The sequence below is a fragment of the Dipodomys ordii genome, unplaced genomic scaffold (genome assembly GCF_000151885.1).
Source record: "Dipodomys ordii isolate 6190 unplaced genomic scaffold, Dord_2.0 Scaffold47, whole genome shotgun sequence".
NCBI lineage: Eukaryota > Metazoa > Chordata > Mammalia > Rodentia > Heteromyidae > Dipodomys > Dipodomys ordii.
The window spans coordinates 5,619,497-5,643,036 of NW_012267263.1; the positions used below are offsets into that span (position 1 = coordinate 5,619,497).

Here is a 23,540-nt window from a genome sequence, read left to right on the forward strand (position 1 = left end):
GCTGGTTATGTCCAAAGCAAACCAAATACACAGATGTGAGGCATTTGCATACTAACCAATTTATCCTGAGTAACCAAACCAAATTTACCTTTTGTGCTTTAAAATACTCCCTTTAAAAATATTACCCAATTTGTAATAAGTATAAAGCAATGTCCAATTCTAAGCTTAACTATATTTCTGTCATTATCATGCAACTAAATTTATTTTGGCCTTTTACCAAATTCACTTTCCTTTTACATAACCAGAATTACAATGGACTGCCATGGACATGACCTCTTTCAAATAATGAAACTGGGCTACCCATTCCTTTTACTCATAAAATTTGCTAAATTTATTGCTGCCTCATTTATCCATGTTTTAAACAACTGCATGGCACATGCAGTAAAAAAAAAATCACATTTGACCTTTGTAAAGGTAAATTAGTGTGAAGTTATATCAGAGATATAAAATTAATGAAATGGTAAAATTACAATAAAAGTGATCAGTACGGGAAAATTAATGGAAGGCCACTACACCATTATAAGAAAGAGCAATATACAATTCAAACAATTATATAAATGAACCTCACAAGTGAAATGCTGAACAAAAAAGGTAATAACATAAAGTGCAAAAGTAGGCACTGTAATTTTGCTGTTGGAAGGCAAAGTAATGGTCACCTTTCCGTAGGTAGGGTTGTTCCCAGAAGGGACAAAGAGGGTTGTTAGGAATGTGGTCCTGATCTATTCCTTAACATGGGCAATGGGTATACAAGTGTGTTCAGTATGGAAGAATTTTTCATGTTGTACACTTATGAGAACCTATGTATAGTTATACATAGGTTCATATAGGTATGAACCTGTGTATATATATATACTTATATATATACATATATATACATATATACTCTTCTATAAGAAGTTAAAAATGAAAAGATATGAAATGCATCTCTTGGATTTCATGATTTTCAGTACCAACTTTAAGTGATAGCTTACTCCTTTCAGCCACAACTTCTTCATGTGACACTATCCATTTTGTGCTCACTAATCTCATGTGTCACTGTGGCAACTGTGTCCTTATTAACAAATTACATTAAGACATACAATTCTTTTTCTAAATTGCTTAAGTAGCCAAACATTGAAGTTTAGATTATCTGTACAATGTTCTAAGAGAGTCTCTTGTCTAACATTTCAAACTGATTTTCTAACCCAAAAGTGTGAATGTTAAGTAACTTTTTATTATAAACTGTATTATCACTACTGTAATTTAAAGTAAAGGAACAGTTTCATACCTGCAATTTTCTATATAATGTGGTTCTAAGTGCATTCTTACTTGCATGGCTTACTATACTATTTTATCCATGGAACAATAATCCATACAGAAATCCATAGATTTAAATAAGCTAATCCAAAGGTATAAAAATGCAAAATAATACCTATTCAAGTCAACCTAGTGTTTACTAAAACCCTGAATACCTAAAGCATGTATTATTATTTATCAATAAAAATCTGAGAAATATTAACTTCCTTGATATGATCATTACATGCTACATACATGATGTATTGAATTACAATGGTTGTACACAAAAAATCAGTACAAAATAATAATAAAAGAAAAATAAATTTACTTGCAAAAAAATAGATTTCAAACACTCTAACCACCAATGTAAGTGCAGTCTGGAGGGTGACTTGGTAGTTTAAATAGTGCAGTTCTCATTCAGAATTGTATGTTCTCAATTGAAATTACACTGCTGTGCAACCACTAAGGTATTAAAAATATCTGCAGAAGTAAATGGAGGAATCAAGTCATGGCTGTTGCTTAGAGAGTGAGGTATGAGAAAGCACATGCTCTCATCCCAGTTAGGTCTGTGGTAGATGAAAAGGCAGATCGTTACAAACATAATCACACACACTTTGCTCTAAGTGGCTTCACAGCTGCACTTCCCAATTGGTGACCATCAATTCATGAGCCAGAGGTCAAAGACATAAAGCAACTTTCTTTCCTTTAAGAGGAGGGTCTAGTTGACCTTTCCCTTTGTGTCTGTTCATCTATTTCATCACTGTGGCAGAGGCTGAATTCTCTTCTGATAGTTTGATCCTACCTATGCAGTCATTAATGTTTAAACTATTAAAAGGAAAAGAACATGGAGAAAGTTGTGTACTCATCTATTTGAATCTTCATTTGTAAGTCAAAGTCCTAGAGAATTTGTACCTAGCATAATAATTCACTAACCTAGTTTGTTGTAGTGAACTGGAATATATAACTAAACTACTAGATTAGTATTTTCAAGCAAACATTTGCCGGAATACTAGTTCTATAGGTTGCTCTGCAAAGACAAATGATCTTGGGGTCAAGAACATTTAAAAAGTGCTGCACTTTACGGTCTCCTTTCAAGAAATTCCTAATGGAATTGTTATCAAGAGGGCTGAGAAATACAGAAGTAAAGAAACTAGCTTAAATATCTTTTTCACAAAATGATTAGCATCCCTTCAAAAGTAAGGTTCTTCAAAATATGCACAGGAGATACTGGAAGCTGCTGTAGGGAAAGAGAGCAAAAGAAGCTTATTGCAGCATCAATGTAACAGGATCCAACTTATTTTTGCCTCTTCTACACCACAGAAAAATAGTTTTGTGTCTAGTCTGGTAGTGACAGAGAGGTTGACTAAGTTAGGGGGAGACTAAAGGCAAAAAGTTAAGTGGTTATGAAACACAGGACTGAAGGATCCCAGTCTTAAGACATTCACGCTCCCCCTCCCCCTGCCTGCCCTAAGGTAAAGAAGGAATAGCAGGTGAAATAATAGAAGCACAGTAACTGCATATAATTCAAAGGTGTACCCTTAGAAACACAGTGAAAGGCTCTCATTTGAGCATGACAGAATTCTGGGGAAGCTTGTTTGGTAAAATGTCAGTATAGGGGATAGGTTGTCCTCACAAACATTTATCTGGGCACATCCAAAAAGCAGTTATACATATAGCTACTCAGCTTAAAGGGAAGGCCAGGACTAGAAATACACAGTGCAATCACAGAGACTATACATAAAGTCATTGGACTGAATGGTCCTTCCAGAGGAACATGGTAAAAGAGTACAAAATACCAACATTTCATTGCATAAAACACAAAAATCAATTCATCCATTTATGAGTATATAATATTCTTTGATATTGTAATTCTAAATTTTCTTTTGCATTGGTCCAAAGAGCTTGACAGTGTTTTGTATTTTGTCTTTAATCTTGGTCATTGGTATATAATGTAAAAGAATAAAAGTAGTCTGAACAGAAAAGGATCCAATTAAGTATACCTGAAGGCCAAAGTCAGAACTGACTAAAGCCTTGTAAACTAGTCTTCTTTGCAACTACCCTAATAATAGCAAGGGAAAAAGTAAGGAACTCTAATAGGGAAGTAGTAAGTAGGTACACAACTTGATAGGCTTAGGTCTAGAAATGAGTCTAAGAGGTTCCATGTGAGAATTTTACTAAAAACTGTATTTTTTAATCCTGTGAAAAAATAGAAAATTGAAAAATAGTTAAAAATAAGATATCCTTTTCATTTTGCTTGTTTCTAAAGCATTTGAGAATGCACTAAAAAAAACATTTAAAACTAAAGTTATTAACAGATATTAGAAAAGACACTGTGTTGAATTTAAATGTTCTTGTTTTGATTTTAATCACCATGAAATGAGTATGGAATTATGAAGTGTTTCTTTTTCTCGGGGTAATTGAATTGTGTATTACTGGAAGATCATGGGGATTAGCCTATATTCTCGGTGGGGGTAAGAGGGTCAAGAGAAGCAATGCCCTAGTGATGGTCTTATCACCCCAAACAGCCACTCGATAAACAGTACTCACCTGAGAGAGGGAGATGTCCAGAAACATCACACTGAGAACGGAACTCAAGAATCCAGTGGCAACCACTTAATTCCACATAGTACTTTCAAGAGATCAGCAGGAAGCCCTGAAATACTTTAGTCTATAATACCTACAATCCTGTATTAAATGTAATAGGATTTATAAGTCACCTAGGAAGAGGAGGGAGAACCTCAAGAATTATGAAATGTTGTTGTACCATGTAAACACTGTATACTTTACACTTTTCAATGGTTTGCTTACAAATGATTCAGATGGTAAATTTCATGCTCTGTGGTTTTCTTTACCCTAAATATTCTAAATTACTGATGAAATTAAATTCTCTTTAAATAGCTTACATTTATCCATACAGTATTTGTATCCTATCCCTCAGGAACTTGTGAGCTTGCAAGTTTTTTTTAGGCTGGGAAAGAAAGGTGAAACTGGACCTTCACAATGGTTAAACAGATAATGCTGCTCAAGGAGTTGCTAAAGAGAATTCAACTGGGCAGACATTCATGAGTTAGAAAAGTTGGTATGTAAATAAATAAAGTTTAAAAAAATTTAAAAAAACAGAAAAAAAGCTGGTATGTGAGCAAAATGTTTAACCAGAAAGGGGACTTTAAGATTTGGAGAGGAGACTGATAAAGAGGACAAATGGTGAAGACAAAAAAGAAGAATCCAAGATGATTCCGGACACTGTTTCAGAGATCAAGATAATTATATGTCAACCTGACTTTCAACAAAGGAAATAGAAGGAAAGGAGTTGGGGAAAAAAGGGAATAACTTGAACATTATTTATCTGTAAAGGCATTGTAAAGGCAATGTAAAGCTGGATCTCAGACAAACTGCATGCAAGTCATTCTTGGACACAAACAACTGAGCCATCATGGTTTTTTGCCCAGAAGTGATCCTGCTTAGCTCTCCTAGAGCAGCCCTCACTGCAAGTGTATCTAAGTGAGGAGGAGGCATTCACATTGACAGGTAAAAACCACTGGACTTCAATTGTGATGAAGATTAAGAAATTTCTGGAGGGTGAGAGTCTCTGCTAAAAATTCGCCTTGCTCTAGGGAAACTGATTAGAACAGTGAAAAAATTAAATCCTTCAGAACTTTATGCCTTTAGGCAACCTGACAATTGATCTTCCTTCCATTTTGGATATTAGTTCTTCCCAGTAACTCAGATACTTTCCCACTTTGATCTGTATAAAAGGTCATTTGATGTTTCTAGGTCTATCTCACTGGAGTTCCTTTCCACAAAGCAGCAGATAAATCTTTGCTGTTTTGACATCAGAAGTCCTTGTAAGTATCTTCTCTCGGTTCCAAAAGCTGAGAGTAAGGAGGGGGCAGCTGAATCATAATGTCATTATGTTCAAGTTGGAGAACTGTAGTTGATTTATAATATTTTAGAGAGAGAGAGAGAGACTAGTTCAGAATCTATCACAAAATGTTACAGAATTGCAAAAATAAACAGAACTGATTTCTAGGGAGGGTAGGAACAGTAACTCAGAAAAGCAAAGTAAGTTTATTTTCATGAAAATGTATGCATTTAAATTGTCTTCCCTATCTCTGTCCTTTACACTTAGCACTGGTTGTTTTGAAAATGGGCATGTTTTAATTTCTGTTAGAATAATGTAGTTTGAGCATTAATTTTATTTTTCAAATTTGTGCCAGCTATTTAATCTGTGAAATGCAGCCCAGAAAAACATGCAGTTATAAAACCTGTTGGTATAAAGATAAGCAGTTTATTTAACAACTAATTAAATGTGGTCACCAGAGGAATCACAGCTTATAAAACTTTATCAGAAAAAGATTAATCCATTTCAGGCTTAAACCAAATGTCATGCAAAAGCTCATGAATTTAGATAGGAATCCACTTATTATCCAAAGACATTTCATACTATATTTATGCTTACTTCAATCAAATCCATATACTTTGTAGCTATCATTGATTCCAGGGACAATTATAAAACTAGAATAACATAACAGGCAGCCTTTATCTATTTGACAAATTTTCTAGAATACTCTAAAATATAAATGTATACATCTATTCTTTCAGAAATTCAAAACAATGCACCAACTGTGGCGTTTTAACTCAAAAAGACCAATCCAACAACTCCATATTATACACTTATTATCTGTTGCATCCTAGGAAATAAAGACAGGAGAAATACAGTTTTTGAGTGGCTCATAAAGTAGAGGAGAGGAGAGGAAGAGAGAGAAAGAAATGACAGTAAATGTTGCAACTGTTACTCAGCTACACTCTAGTGCCTCAATCACCTGAGACTGAGAAGTAAGGTATGAGAGGAAGTAGTTTGTGCTCCTTCTAGGTAGCATCTTTATGAACAGGTTGTTTCTTCCCCTTTCTTCTCCATCTTGCTGATGCTGACAAACAATATAGCCCATCTTGGATCATGTGGAAACTACTGGCAGGAATGTAAATTAGTATAGCCATTATGAAAAACAGTATGTCAGTTCTCCAAAAAATTAAGGATTGAACTATTATATGATCTAGGAATCCTACTACTTGGTATATATACAAAGGAAATGAAATCAGTCTATTGAAAAAGAAAGCAATATCTGCATTCCCAATTTACTGCACCACAGTTCCCAACAACCAAGATATGGAATCAAACAGATAAAGAAAATGTGATATATGGTCACAGTGAAATACTACTCAGCCATAAAAGCCATAAAAAGACAATTCTGTCATTTGTGGTATCTTGGATGAGCATTGTAGAAATTGTATTCTATAAAATAAGACAGCCATAGAAAGACAAATATTGTATGACCTCACTCTACTTCTACTAAAGATAGTGGAAGAAGAGATAAATAGGGATAGGATGGTCAATAAGTACAGAGTTATAAAGACTAAATTCGGTATTCTACTGCACTGTACTGGGTGGCTATAATTAATTAAATTAAATATTTCAAAATAGCTGAAAGTAAAGATTTTGAATATTTTTGCCACAAAAAACAGTTAATGTAGAAGTGATAAATATGGTAAATGCTCTGCTTCCATTATTTTATAACATATGTATGGAATTGTCATACTGTGCCATATAAACATGTATAGTTATTGCATGTCCATTAAAAAGGAGAAAAATAGTGGTCCTAATGCAGGTAGTAGACACAGAAACTAGAGTAGAAGGAGTAGAAGCCTCTTTCTGTGGCAGGACATCACAGAACAGAACCATCGTACCACTTCAGACTTTAATATTCTGTTTTGAAGTCATTGTTTGGAATCAATCATGAGAAGCAGCTTCAAGCTCTAATTAACATGTAATAAACTTGCTTCTTTTTCTAAGGAGACTTTATATTGGAAAATTCTCTTTTAAAAGAAGAATGAAAATGTATTAGTAAAAATGAAGCAAAGTGTGATTTCTAATTTTTATGAAAAATGAAGCCTTAATTAATAAATTAATCTTACAAGTAACAAAATTGAGATCCACAATTAAACTCTTATAAAATCTTAGGAAAGAATTAGTTATGTGCTCATGGAGGGCCATAATTTTTAAATGAAATTGTATAATCACATAATGGAGCTATTTTTAAAAAATAATGTAAAAAGCTAAAGATTAACAAAACTGTAAAACTCAGAAACAGTAGGAAACAGGATAATCACTGAAAATGTAGTCACTGACAAGTAAATGAGAAAAGCCTAGGAAAATACAATGAACGTGATTGAAAAAATTCCAGATCAAAACAATTAGAGAGGAACTAATAAAAAAAAAGACAATGATTGGTCATAAGGGCCATTCCTTTAAGGAGAAAATCAAAAACAATATACACAATATGTATACAAACACTTAATGGCTGTGTGTGGTAGTGTACATTTCTTATCCCCTGAAACAAGGAGAAGCACAGGTAGGAAGATTATAGGCCAGGCCAACCTGGACATAAAGGGAGTCCCTACCTAAAAATAACCAATGCAAAGAGGGGCTGGAGGTACAAGTCAAACGGTAGAGCATCTGCCTTGCAAGTGCAAAGCCCTGAGCTCAAATCTGAGCACCACACAAAGGACACACTGATAAGTGATATGAATAGCATTCCCTGATTCAGGAGTTGGGTCATATTGAGATGCATCTTAGTGATGCTACAGAAATTACAAGAAAGACTGTACATACTCATGTAGAAAGAAAGAAATCACAAGAGGAAACAGGTTGGACCAACTGAAAGGATGTTTCTCAGCAATACTCAAGACAGTCTCTATAACTGATGAAACAAAGAAATACCAAAGGAAGAAGGAAGAAAAAGACAGTGTTTTCCAGAATGAAATCCATGTCATGTTTGTTGATTCTGTTCTCCTGAATGGTGGGATATGAAGTGATTTTATTTCATTTTTTAAAATTGACTGACATTAGTTATGCAGAGGGGGGCTTCACTGTTGAGCTGATTTTTAAATTTCATTTTTATCCATTATGAAAATTAAAATATAACAGTCTCCTAGTAAAATGAGTATACAGAAAATATTATAGAAGTAAACATGACAAGATATTAACAATAAGTCATTTCTAGCAATTATTGCTCTTTTGAATAAGAGGAACAGGCCTGAAAGGATCTGATGAGAACATTGGGAGGGACAGCACATGAATCCTACCTAAAGGCTGAAAGGTTTGAAAGAAAATGACATGTGTAAGAGACAGAGGTAAGGTAAATCAATTGAGATAAAGCCTCTTGACATTGCAGACCATGTCTGAACTTCATTCTGGCCTTTATTTTTTATTTCAGTTATTGATCTATCAAACATCATTCAAAGCACTGAAAGTAGGTTTGCCTCTCTAGTTCTCTGGCACAGAAACTCAATGTGCAGAACTGAGGGTGAAATAACTCAGGATTAGCTCTGTTAGATGATGGGAGAAAGATGAATGGGAAGGGACTTGTCCTCCAGGAGCTTACAATATATCAGTGAGGTAAGTCAGACATAAAAAAGTAAATAATAATATGTGGTAATGGAACACAAGTTGACACTAGAGGAATTTAGAGAAAAGGCAGTATCATATCAGTGGCTAGTGCTGCCTGAGACAATGGAGGAGTTACATCGGATCTGGAAGAAAGGACACAGTTTTGACTTAAGATTTTCAGTCTCACAAGGATTCCTACCAATAGCTATGTCCTAATTCCATATAAACAGGGTATTAATCGTTTTTCTCACTGAAATTATTTACTGACTAGTAAATTATAATGAGTTTCAACTACCTGCAAAAATAACTTGACTTATACCTATTAGCAAACTAAATTCTAGGTAGGTAAGGTAGACAAAAGTAACACTGCCAGTAATGATGACATCCCAGGACACAACTAACAGGAAGAGGAATAGATTGCAGAACTTCTGATATGCAAGTCAATCTCAGGAAGGGTCAGAACCATCCAAGAGAGGAAGGCCACTGCTCAATGTTGTAGGTTCCCCCACTCCCTTAGTTATAGAGCTTGAGCAAAGACAAGATTAAGTTGTGATGGGTATGACACAAGGAGTCAAATGCCCATTCAGGGTTGGAGGAGAACCTCCATTACAGGTGATTTCCATGTAGTTTTTAAGGCCTCTAAGAATTGTTGCGGTGGTGGGGCAGGCTGAACAGTATATGTTGTCAGAACTTACACAGACAGAACTTACATAGACAAATACCACCAGGTATATATGTTTCTATTTGCTGCAATTTACCCTCTGTCTCCCAGATGAAGCATCCTCCATTTACTGTGTATCAAAGGCATACTAAAGGCTAAATGGTAAAATGCTATGTAGCCAGCAATATCTCTGAAGGAGAGAACCATAAGACAACAAATAAAGCTCTGGATAAATAAATACGAGGTTGTGTTTGCCTAAATCAACATATCCCTTGAATAACTGAAACAGGAACCATGAGAAGCAGGAACCATGAAAAGTATGGAATAACACAGAGAGGAAAAAGACATTCTTAGAAGCTTTTGTGCCTCTTAGAACTCAGTATTCTAGGCTGTTTTAAATCCTCTAAAATGTAACTCATGTTGAAGAAAGCCTCAAAGTCTAGGCTCTTACTCCTCCTCCAGAAACCTCTCATCTCCCTCCTCTTCATCCCTACTTCTTCTCACTCATCTTCCTGAACTCCTCATCCCTACTTCTTCTCACTCCAGCTCTACTTTGTGACTAGAAAACAGCCATCTCAGGAAAACCTGAACACATGTCCCCACAGAGGGATTCTACCCTTGAAACCAAAAGAGGAGGAGGAGGAGGAGGAAGAGAAGAAGGTATAATGCATATCAGTCCTGTCCAAGCCACTGCCTTCTTGGCATCTGTTTCTGAGGCCAGCACGCCTTCTATCTGTGCCACGTTTGCATCCATCAGTAAATATGATCCCCATGTTGGAAGTGTGTGGCTCCTCTCTTCCCATAAAAAGATTTAGCAGAAATTACTGCAATTATGAGGAGACCATTGGCAGACTAGAGGAGACTTCTTTTATTTATGTCCTGAAATTAATCACTTAATTCATCGAGTGTGAACAGTTGGAGATGTTTACAAAATCAGGGGAAAAATATCAAAACAAAACCATACATCTTGTTGCACTTACATCTTAATGATATTCATCTACTTACCTTAATTTACAACTCTGAACAGACAAACTACCTGGAGTTAGGCATTTGGAAGGTAAATATAAAGCCAGTAGAGCCACCAACATTAATGGTTACTTAAATACATTTTTGTTGAGTGCTTACTATGCATCAGCCAGACATCATGTAACTATTAAAATAATTTCATAATTATCAATAGGTTCATAACTATCAATTGTTTCTACCATGATTCCATGTCACCAAGAAGGCAGTTGAGACACAGACTAGACCTCTAGCAAATAGGAGTGAGAGTCAAACTCAGGTAAGCTTCATTTCATAAACCACACTCTTCATCTACAATTTGACCAATCACTGCAGATATGTGGGGCCTAAACAAACTTGTTTCCAAAGGCATATTGTTCCTGGAGCCTGACCTTTGGTCAAATTAGAACTACAGGGTACTCAAGGGTGGTCAACTAGCTGCTTGTTACATGTGTAGCTATGGAAGTAGATCTGCAACTAGCATAAGAGAGATTCTATTCTCATGTGCCATAAAAGCATTGCTAATGCTGGTGAATCATGTGGAGATAAGTAAGTCCACTGCTCAGCCCAATTAAACATGCTGTTTAACACATGGTGGCTTCAGACAGCTCTGTTAGTTATTCTAAGAGCTTACTACCTAAGCATTTAAATATTTTTCTCCAACCCAAATCTTGTTGATTTTATATTTCATTTAATTGGAAATAGGTCTTACATGGTATGTTCCACTACAGCTAAAAATAGCATAGGAAAAAAAATACAGAGAAACACAGCAAATGTGACCCTTGACGGAAACAGAATCTCAAGAAGGGCTAAGCATCACACAGGGAGAATATTGTCACTTGGGCTTTGTTACATTAATCCAGGATAATCTTGATATTCTAGATTTCAATTGTTTACAACAAAAACATCCAAATTTTATTTCCCTCTATTTCACATGCCCACACATATATAATTGCTCCCAATAATATATCCATGTTTATATTGTTTCTACTTTGAAGCAGTAATGCAGCTAATATTTACCTGTGTTTATTTTATTATCACTCTGCTAAGTCTATCTTAAATTTTAACTTCATTTTCTCTCCCTCCCCAATAACTCTGCCAAATAGATATTATCAATTTCTCCATATCTCACTAAGGAAACTGGGAACCAGAGGGATTAAATGGTTTGGCTATTAGAGGGTAGAGCCAAAACCCAAATCCCATTCTTGTTGGTGTCCAGGCTATTGTCATTCCACACTGTCTTACCTCTTCCCTGTGTTTCTGAATGGCTGCACGTGATCTGAGCAAGGATAGATGAAATCCAGAAGAAGCTTTTCTCATTGGACTATGTAGTAGGGACATTTTTTCAGCAAAGCTAAATGGTGGAGTAGCCTTGAGCTTCTGCTTGGCCCCAGGTTTGGAGTCAGCAAACTCATAAGGTTGTAGTTTAAGAAAAAGCAGTCTTCGAATCTACCCAAATGTTTTCCCAAGAAGAAAGCTTTACAAGAACTGGGAAAAGATACAAGGAAACACAGTGGGCAGGCTAACAGCCTCTTTGTGAGTCCTATCCTCAATGCCTCTACCATCAGAAGTGGTTCCTACCATAAGGCTACAAAACTTGGCTTTTAAACATAAATCTGAAGGAGCCCCAGAGGAGAAAGGAACAGAAAAGGCCATCAGAACCTTCACACAGGAGCTCCATTTTCTTCAGATTTTCCAATCAAGGGTTATAGAAACATAAGTCATTTTATGTTATTAAGTGCCTTACCTTTTAGGACCTGCTGGCTGAACATGAAAGAGCTAAAAAAATATATGGAAACATTTCCATGTGCCAGTCTCCATTATGACCTTCAGAATAACTTACTAAAATACAGAAAGCAAATGCTTTCATCCAGCAGGTGAGATCAACATTGAGGAGTCTGCTCTTGCAAGGACAAGTGTGAACAGGAAGGATCACAGAGCACAGCTATATGTGCATTTGCTACACCACACTGTTCCCCAGGAGCTGCCTACACCTCTTTCTGCAATGGGTAGATAACGAGAAGAAAATGAGACCACTACAGATAAGCCAGCTCTACAGGTTCCACGAACTCGCTGTTCTTTAAGAAGCAACCTAAGAGCTTACTTGGATTTGAAAACATTATACATCTCAAATGTAATTAAGAAATTCCGGCTGGCATGAATATGTAATACACACACTGCTTTGCAGATGCCTTTTTTGCCCGACAGGCTGGTGCCCACTTTACTTTGGAAGAAATCCATTTTCATACAAAGGTAACCAAGAGTGACAAGAAATAGGAAACCTATAACATTTATCTTCTGTGAACTTATAAAAAAATCAGTTAATTGCTTTTCTAGGAAGCTATTTTGTGGAATCATAATTCTCTATCTTTCTATTTATATTCATGGCATAAATGGTGATTTTTTAAGGCTGTTCATGAAGATGCTCTGATTAATCAATACATCTTAAAGAATTTAATTAATATGTTTTAACAAGTAAAGTTTTGATCAACCAAAAATAGTTACTTTGCTCATATAGATGAATTATCAACCACTCCTAAAACTTCTAACATAACCTCTACTCACTGATACTCACATTTAGGTATTTCTTTCCTGATCAACTAAGCTCTGGTTAGCAAGGCTTTCTTTGCCCTGCATTTCAAATGTGTTGCACTCCCAGACATCAGAATCCTTTGCTTTATAGCAGATTCAAATCAATTCTATTTATGGTATTAACAGAAAGCAACAATTAAAATACTGAAGTTTTGGAAAACTAGTGCTAAAATTAGTGCCAAACAAACTGATCACACAGCCTACAAGAATCAAAGGTTCTACAAATTACAGGTTTTTTTTTCCTTTGCTTTTGTTGTCACCTATTTTTCCTGGTAGGTAATTTTATGTTTTTCAATTCTAAAACTTTGAGGCTAATATGACACACCTTTCCAAACCCAAACCTATTAGTCTGACAATAATCCCTTATGCTGTGAGTGAAAGGCAGATCTGGAAGTTAACCATACTTAAGTTTCAGGGACCTCAATGCTCCAGAAGGAACCTAATGATGTGTTAACAGATATATGTTTTATTAAAATACAATGTAAAACCTGTATCTAACCCTCCAGGCTAGCAGTCTCCAAGGTCTAGATCTGGAATTAGAAGTTAAAAGCCAAATGTGTTCAAGGAGGGGTGGAGGGAGAAGGGAGGGAGGGAAAGAAAATAATTTCACTTCTGTTGGAAGAAAATATATTGTGCCCTGTCCTAGAATGTTCTAGAACACATGTTGCAGACATTCATTAAGTCCCTTGTCTCTTGCCTAACAGCAGACATCTTTCCAAGTGGCACTCCAGGGTAGGCTCACTTAATGAGGGGTGGCGTCAAGAACAAGAGACTCAGCTATAACAACGAAAATATGTTTTTCATTAAACACAAAACTGAGCTGGGAAAAAAAACTAGCCAAGAGGCAGGTGTATCAGTGAAGGAATTCTCATGAGGCCTTTAACTTCCACATCAAATTGCACTGGATTTTTCTACACTAATTACCTATTACTGAAGACTGAAGAATTATAACAAATAATTTGCCACAGAAACAGAGCACAGATGTTGCAAGGGATAAAATGAGGGGTTTATGAAGTACAAAATCAGGCAGAAGAGATTCCAAATTTGCTGTTTTTAAAAATACCATACATTTTTTTCTACTACAAGAATGATGAAAGTGAAAGAGGTCTAGGAGGCCAGTTTTAAATTTAGTTTGGACTATGAGTGAGAGAAATTGCAAATTAAAAGCTAAGTGCTAGAATCTAATTTATTCCATTCCTGCAGATAGATATCCTAAAGGCAGAAATCACAAATTCGTTGTTTAATGTCTCACATCACAGTGCATATAGTCCTTTTGAGAGAAATGTACTACCCAATGACAAGCAGCCACTTTTGAAAGCCCCTCCCCCTTGTTTTTATGTCATGGTTGCCTAATGCTTCCCCTTTTAGCCTCTAAATTCTCCACACCATAAGTCTTGCTCTACACCTTACATCCTAGAAAATGTAGCACATAATTTCCTTCCAGCTCCTTTTCTCTATAAATTTCCTAGGAAAAAAAACTTTCCCTACTGCACTGGAAAGATATTTTTATACTGGTGATGTCTATATTAAATACACACACACACACACACACACACATACACACCACGCACACGTTTCTGAAATTGTTCGCCACATTCAGTTATTTTACCTCTTCCCCCAAATAAAAGCGTCTTTTCAAAGAAAAATCTATTCCTAAAATTCTCCAATTTCTATGTTATGAGTTCAGATTTTATATGAATGCTCTAAAATATGGAATTATATGCCTACAAAAAGATATTGATGAGCTTCTCTTGGAATAGAGAAAGACAAAAATGGAAAATAACAATAACAAAAAAACACTTGGAGGTTTTTTTGCAGGGGATGGGACTAAAACTGACAGAGATAATATTTGGGGCCTAAGCATAAATCAGACTTTTATTTCTACAATACTGGGCATATTATCCTAATAAGTATTTCAACATTCTAATTATAGTATTTTTCCTAATGTGCAAGGAATTTTGCTAAAATAAGAACTGCATGTCCCCTCTAATTTCACTCTGTAAACAACACTTCTTGTCAGGGTTACCTCTCTTCTATTCATGCACAATTGGCCTCTCTGACATATTCAGGATAGAATGTGAGGAGAGCAGCAGTCTGGCTGGTTAATGCCACTGCATGTAGGAAAATGGAATCCTCGCTGTATATAGCTCTAGTTTCTGTCACTGTTCCTCTCTATCTCTTATATTCTGTGATGACTAAATACTGGCACAAAGGTGTCATTCCCAATCTGGTGTCCTTTAAGGGAATCCTAACAATATCTTAGTTATTGATAACATACTTGACTGCCTCATGAAAGTTGTGCAAGTATCTGCATTACGCTATACTGGATATAAAAATGTTCATCTTTGCAGGCCAGGAATAGTGGCACATGACTACAAACTTCTGGGAGACAGAAAATTGCAGTCTACAGCCAGCCTAGGCAAAAAGTTAGTGAGGCTAACAAAAAACAAAAACAAAAACTGAGGGTATGGCTCAAGTGCTCTACCACTTACCTAGCATGTGTAAAGCCCTGAATTTAATCCTCAATACCACTACCAAAAAAAAATAATAACATTGGAGTTTTTATCAACTCACTGGTTTCCAAAATGAATACTTACCTAAAAAATTTGAAGTTGCCTTGGTAGATTAAAAATAATTTTTAAAATTTTTTTAATTATTTTAAAATTAAAAATAATTTTAACTGGATCAGTTAGAATGAAAGTTGTAAGTAGATAGATATCTGAGAGTTTAAGTTGATCATCACTGTCCAATCATTAACTCTGCATTCTTACAAGTGAATGTCATTGATGAGAATGGTAAAATCAAAGAGCCTGACAAGTTCAGTTTTATAAGTGTGTGTGTGTGTGTGTGTGTATGTATTTACATATATATATATATATATACATGATATCTAGGCATGTTTCCCTCTGATTTTTAAAAATAAAAGCCTACAGAGATTATATTGTGTTTCCATTAATTCCTAATGAGCATATTTTAGAATCTCTCATAAATGTGTAATGAAATAATCTACTGGTACACATGTCATTGAATTTCCTCATTAAATTCTGTATAAACATCTCATGGAGTACATATCATCTCTAAGTGCAACATGGTCCCTGGGGAGTTCTGAGATGCTACAACAGAAATGCCTAAGCTCAGCTTTTTCTGAAAGGAAACAAAGAATGTCAAATCATTCTTTTCATTTGTTATTAAATCAAATTAAGAGCCAGTATGAGCCATTGGTGACTCATACCTAACTGCTTAGGAGGCTGAGATCTGAGAATCACAGTTTGAAGGCAGCCTAGGCAGAAAAGTCTGTCCTGATTTCAAGCCCCAGGATTAATACCAAAATAAATAAGTAAAGAAAGAAATAAACAAAATTAAATAATTAAAATTAAGATGCAAGGAATATTCTAGCCACACTGATATTGCATTTGCAAAGAAGAATTTATTTGCACTGTGCTAATTGACTTACACCTGTAATCTTGGCTACTTTGGAGAAAAAGTTTAATGCACAAGGAATGTGGTTAGAGACCAGCCTGAGCAAAAAGTTTAGGACACTCTCTATCTCAACTAAAGGCTGGGTGCAGTAGCACATAACCATCAACCCAAGGCAAAAGCTGATTACATTCCATCTCTACCAACAGTGAGTATAATAGCACATACTTGTCCTCCTATTTATGATGGGAAGCAAAAGAGGAGAATTATGGTCCAAGCAACACTGGGCCTGCTCCTATGTTAAGCAAGAACCTATCAACAACAACAACCAACCAATCAAACATCCAAACATAGCAAGAAGGGATAGAGGTGTCGACTCAAGCGGTAGAGCACCTGCCTACTAAGTACATAGTCCTGAGCTCAATATTGCCAAAAGAAAAAAGAGAGAGAATATATAAAAAGTAAATACTTAACTGTTTCTAAGTACAATGTTTGAAAACTATTTTAGCTTATATATCTAATTTCACCAATTTGGAATATGGTATGAGCTGTGCTTCTTTACAAAATGTTTCATCCAGATTTACTGTTCAAGTATCTAGCCATTTCTGAATAAGCAATGTGCTTACTCAGAATTCTCATATTCAGTACATCCACTCCACACATTTTATAACACAACCAGTGAATACATTAAAATCAAAATGCAAACCAAAAAATATGAACCATGCTATAAAGAATATGAATCATCACCATGCTCAGATATCAATTAACTTAAGACCATTTTCATCTGACAAGGAGGATGCAGGTAAAAATTCTGATTAATATCAATAAATATAGATGATAAATATTATAATACGGATGAGAATCTGATATATTTGAATATATGTACAATTTTCAATATTAAGTAACTTAAGTAAGTACTTTAAGAGTTATGATGAAATTTCCTTTATAAAATTTACCTTGAAATTTTAAAAACTCATAAAAAGGTTGAGTTTTATGTAGAACTCATCTAGGTAAAATTTTACCCCTTGGAGTGCTAAATTACTTTGAAGTGCTTTTATTTCTGGTATACAATATCAGATATCACTATCTTATTCACAAAAAATCCTTGAACTATTTTGAAGAAAGCATCCCTTCCCTAAGTCATACATACATGCATGCCTTCACAAATGTACACATGTGTACACATTCCAATTATAATAAACTTGAGATTTAAAAAACACAATTCATATTTATCTTCCAATTTGAGGAAGTTTACCACGTTTTACACATGAAGTTTTACCACATAAAGTCAGTCACATCACTGAAACAAAGACATGTGGAAATGCAATTTTCAAAGTGAAGCAGCTGGATCATTTCTTAGTTGCACAAAAATGACAGTGAGAACAGACTTACCTCTCCTTGCTTGGGGATGTTGAATTTGGAAAGCTTGGTCTTAGCTCTAGCTGACTCTGACTTAGTGACTGGGCCCCCCCTGTAGGATGTACAGTGCACACCAGATTCTGTAGAGGACTTCAGCTTAGGGGACTCATCAGGAGCCTGGTCTTGACCATCCATTGGTCGTACATATGCGGTTGGTTTTTGCTGGACCAGACTAGGTTTTGAAGCCAATGACGGAGGAAAGTTCTGAACACAGTGTGCACTGCTGTTGTGCTTAGTTGCCATCGCAGGTGGCCTTTCCTGGGTCTGAAGCCCCATCTCCACATTACACACTTGTTTGGCCCGTGGTTGCTGTCTGCCAACACCATCTCCAAGCAAGGTTCTAAGAGAGCCTTGTGGTGCTGCATGGGAAGAAGAAAAAAGAAGAATGAGGGACTGAACATACAATGGTTAGGTTTGTTTCATTGTTCTCTGAGGTAGTATATCTGTTCAAAACCAGCAACCTGTGCTCTGCCTACCTGCTCTCTGTTGGCCATCAGAGGATGGGTGCCCAGCCTTTTGCCAGCTCATGGTTCCTCTCTTACTTTGCTGCACAGGGACAGCTGCTGGTGTGGAAGATGTGGTACTACACACAGATGAGGGCTGGCTTTGGGCTCTTGAGTCTGCCACAAAATGTTCATCAATCTTGTTCGCAGGAGTCTGAGTCACCCCAGGTTTGGGGACACCAACAAGATGACTCTGATTGGATCTATCCGTTAAAAAGTCTTTCATTTCATCATAATTGCCTAAAGTATTCTGAATCCGGTTTGAGAGCTCATCCCCCTTGTTAGTCTGGAGAAAGAAAAACATATCCATGCTATTGTTAGAAACAACAAAAACACAGAAAGTAATGGACAGGTGCCTTGACAATCATAGAACCCAGGCTGACACACTCAAAAGGAGAGCTGAGAGATGAAATCACAATCCTTACAGTGTCTGATGATATCCCATCAGCACTCAGCATGGCTACAGACCTGGAAACTTGTAAGGAACAGCCTTAGGCATTGTTGAAGCTGTCCTTTGTGTTGTAGTTTATAGATTACCCAGATATCAAAACATTAACTACTTCAACTTTGTTCTATAGTACATCTTTCCAGGATTGGATTATCTTTTGTTTTCCATATTCCCACTGGAAATTTACTTTGCAAATTCAGATTTGGCTCAGAATTGGTCTTCCTCCAATTTCTAAATAAATAATTACTGCTACCAGAATGACAGGCAAGAAATATCAGGAAAACATGACTTCAAAGATCGCTTTTGTTAGTCCCTCCCCCACAGTATAACTCCTGTTTTCACTATATTTGATGTTGGTATAATTTGTGGAGGGGAAGGGAAAAAACAAATTGCTTAAATAGGGATACAGGTACACCCATTGCAACAATGAGATGTACAAGACATTAGGTCAAAAAACAAACTTTACAATTTTGGGGAGGGGGGAAAGTGGGTAGTAGGGCGGGGAGATGGGAAGGGATGGGAAGGGGAAACAAAGGAGGAGGCAACAATGCTTGATAAGAAACATATTCATTACCTTGCCCATGTAATTGTAACCCCTCTGTACGGTATTTTCACACACAAAAAAAAAGATACATGGAGCTAAATGGGCAAGAATCTACCAATATGAAAAATCCATAGCTCCATGAATCATTTTAGAAGACAGGTTATATATTTGACCTTTGGTAAAAATGAGAAATAATTTGAATATTTCTTTTCATTAGCCCTGATTCTTGCAAATGTCAAATATGTAACCCATCCTCTGTTTTGAATAGTGTTTGTTTCCTAAGATCTTAGAAAACGTAACAAATGGCATTGTCTTTGAATTACCAAAGCAAAGGGACAATGTATATCATCAATAAAAATCACAGCAATTAAAGTCTGTATTATTGATAAAAACCACAGCAAGTGGTTCTCAATATTAAATAAATTCACATTTTATTGAAGGAGCCAACAGACGTATGAATTCAAAACCAAGAGTGGAGAAGGGGGGGATTACACTTTACTTGGTAGCCAAGCTTTCTTTTCCCTAGTTTGTATAGGCAGAGAGAACTAACTGGGGTTTTCTCAGTCAACTCCTCCAGTCAAGACAGCCATCCACAGAGAATTTATGGTAGGGGCAAAGATGAACAACTTCGTACACACTACCTTGTAGGGCTCACTGAAGAGAGAGTAACTGGAATTAAATGTGCCACCATCCTGTTGCGTTTCTTGGTTTCTTCTCTCTCGTTCTTTCCTCCGTAATGCATTCCTATCTGGTTCATAGACACTGTATCAGGAGAAAGAAAAGAGAACAAACCAAAAAATTAAAGAGTAATGACCAAGGTATCATGTATTTGACTGCAGAACTCTAGTTCATGAACAAATGGCAATGAGAACAGAACATGGATAAGATTAAAGCCAGTCTAATCATACCACATGAGCTTCGGGTCTGATATAATTACAATCTTCAGGAGGGAAATCCTTAGGACAAGTTCTAACCAAAATGAAATTCCTCTGATATGTAAAGAGGAACTACCTAAGTACCTCTGACTGGAAAAGACTTGAGTGATCAAAAGGCCAACGGTAATTACAGCATGTGTAAATAGGAATTATGAGCATATTTCCTCTATGACATCATCTCTGAATAGTGTATGGGAATATTCCTGTTTGGGATTTTTGGGGGGTGGGCTTGGGGAGTATGGCTGCCATTCTACAGTGATTCTTTCATTAACTAGCTCCCTAAAGAGCTGTTGAAACTTCATGCTGCAAAGACTTTTGCAGTTTTAAGCCATCTTCTGATCTCTGTTAATCAGTCAAGTCGTTAAATGATTCCTGAATCAATTCCTCCTTCTGATATATTTGACTCACTCATCCTCCTAACTATGAAAAATGTACCAGGAGGAAGAGGAGCAGGTGACAAAAGGGAGAGAATGGAAATTGAATTATGCCATGGCATCAAGGAAGTCAGCCTTTTGGTTGAAGAAAATTAATATCTATTCTTCTAAAATACAATTATGAAGTGGCCAGATACCAGACAACTGAAATAACTAAGGAAGAAATAAAATCTGCCTGCCACCTAATAGGGAGAAAATACAGGACTAATTCAACAAATGAGACAAGGAAGTGATATGCTTACTGACAGAAGGTAACACTTTTTTATGTTGTTTCATGCTTGGCTCACTGGATAAAGAAATTTGATCATATGTCCTTCAAAACCGGCACTGTCCTCATTTCTGGGCAGAAGCATTTAACATAAATGACCTTGTCACCATTTTCCTTAGAGCTCCCACTTGGACTAATGGGCAGATGGCTGAGCCAGGAGTCAGGACACTTCCCTATTAATTGAAGCTGTCCCCTAACCAGAGACCAGATGACAGAAAACTCAACCTCTATAGCCTCTGTCTTCATTATAAAGCAGAGATGCCTTATAGGATGGCTATAAAGTCTAAACATGAAAGTCATTTATAAAAGAACTTTGGAACAATTGTAGGGGCTTGAAACCCAATGCAACTACTTAAAATATAATAATAAAAGAAACTGTGGGTTCAAAGGAATTTTATGAAAATAATGATATTTTTAAAGCCAAATAGCTATCTATAGTAAAAAAAAGATAATATTTGTGTGATATAGCTGTGGAAAACACAAAAATACAGTCATAAAATAAATATTGCTTATCCTAGCTCTGCCTGTGTGGCAAGAACATATTTAAAATCTACTGTCTACCTGGTGACACTAAGAATGCTTCTGGCAAAGCTGTTCCAGGCCCTAAGGCATTTAATTTAAATTTAAAATTAGGGAATGTTAAAATATCCAGAACAAGGAGTCTATTAGCATTTTAATTCATTCTTAGTACATTACCCAACATTATTAGGTTTGGGAAACCAACCAGTGTCCTTCATACAAAGGAAACTGCAGCCTCTAGACTCTTCTGTAAACTGAGAGGCTTATAGCTCAAGTCACAGTCACTTTCAGTCACTTCTGTGGTGACAGTGAAGAGCAAAGATAAGGGGCAGATGGAAATGACAATCTCATCTACAGAGCCAGGGCTTTCCTGTCCTTCTGGTGAACATTATTCCCATGAATCTCTATCTCTTATGAACATCCATGGATTCCAAATGGAGACAATTCTAAGGACAAATGACTCATGCTATGGACAGGTACAAAGGTTTTAATCAATAGGGAAATGATGATTTCATTATGAACAACTCACTTTTAGACCAATGTCGGCATTTGCAATCAAAACAATCGTAAGCTTGTACTGCATGCATGGGAACTCTTCCTCTCCAGCATGAACAACAATCATCACACACAGACATCCACACACATGCTTGCCATCCTTGGATGAGTCAAGCCACGAAGCACACAAGACTGGTATGATACATGAACGGCCTTATGGAACAGCAGATGATTGTTGGGCTTCTGAGGAGCCCCCCATGCCCTGTATAATACCTCCTGCATCTGCTGGCTGATGACTGAAATTCCACAACTAGGGAGTCATTCCTCTGGCTTAAGATGTCTTCACCCCTGTAAAAATATAGACACCACAAGCAGAGAAAACACTTGAATCCTGACCAGCCTTCATTTGGTATCTTAATGAGCATTACATGTTTGTCAGCATTCTTTCCAAAGGCCAAGAGAAAAGGATATAAGGACACCAAGATCCAAAGGCGAAGCAACAAAGAAGCAGGGACAGGGACAGAATATAGCAATGAAAAAATGATAAATTATTTTTCAATGAGGCTTAAATGTAAAAAAGACAATAGGACAAATACCAACTATGATTTAGCAGTAAGATACGAATATGTTTCCACAATCTGGAGTAAAAAGGATCATGCCATAATTTGGAAATGCTAGAGTTAGAGGGAAGCTGTTCCTCTTTACTAAACTGCTTTATTTCTGACCTCTCTGAGCTTAAAGATGTCTTCAAGCTCTCCACCTTGCAGTCTGAAGATAGATAAAGTTCTCAAGTAAGGCTCTGCCTACATAACCAGCCCATGGCTGGCTTCTAACATTGATTAGTAGAGAGTATCCTCAGGACCATGTCCGTGGAATCTAGTAACAGAAGTGTACTTGCCAGCTTTTTGCATTACACCATGAGGCTTTTTGTCATTCCTCCACACTAGGAGAAGCAAGATGACCCCAGATATAATTGTCCCCACTGCTTCAAAGGAGAGTAAAGAAAACACAAGAGGAAAAGCTTTGTTTCTTCCCTGCTACTTGGTGTCTCTGTCCTTTCTCCACAGGGAGCTCGGCAACCTCCAATGAACACTGAGCCCTTCCCAAAGGTAACCCACCCACTCCTTGACCTTAACTGGATAAGAGCACAACCCCCATGTGTCACTTCAGGCCACTGGAGCTAATATACCACCTGCCTAAAGCAAATATTGTAAGAGAAAGACAGGACTTCCCACTCCCCATCTCTCCCTGAGTGCCTGTACTTTCACCATTGCCCCAACACTATGTGTTTAGATGACGAAATCTGCTGGTGGACAGTGAGTCCACCACCCCACTAAGTACGAGTAGAATTTGTGTAGGTGCTCACAAGCCCATAGAGCACATTCCTTTTCATCTCTCCTCTGTCTTTTGACAATGCAAAGACCCTCTTTCCTGATATACTGGAAATTGGCTCAGCTTTCCTGAGGATAACTGACTTAAATTCAGAGAATTCTAATCCCTGGAAGGCAAATGTATAAGTTAAATCAGGTAAGTGCCAAGTCTTATGAGCTGTGTTTCTTTGTTACTAGAAGATGGTACTTT

General features: G+C 36.6%; 1 protein-coding gene across 1 annotated transcript in view; it reads right to left on the minus strand.

Moving 5' to 3' along the window:
- The window catches only part of Aff3 (AF4/FMR2 family, member 3), a 436,486-nt gene extending 416,084 nt beyond the window's left edge, over nt 1–20,402 (minus strand). The window contains exons 1-4 of the mRNA XM_013019735.1: nt 20,320–20,402; nt 19,950–20,070; nt 18,290–18,602; nt 17,787–18,172 (exon numbers count right to left, since the gene is read on the minus strand). Of these exons, the coding sequence (XP_012875189.1) occupies nt 17,787–18,172; nt 18,290–18,602; nt 19,950–20,070; nt 20,320–20,402 (903 nt within the window). The remainder of the gene's footprint in view (nt 1–17,786; nt 18,173–18,289; nt 18,603–19,949; nt 20,071–20,319) is intronic.
- Between the last annotated feature and the right edge of the window lie 3,138 nt (nt 20,403–23,540).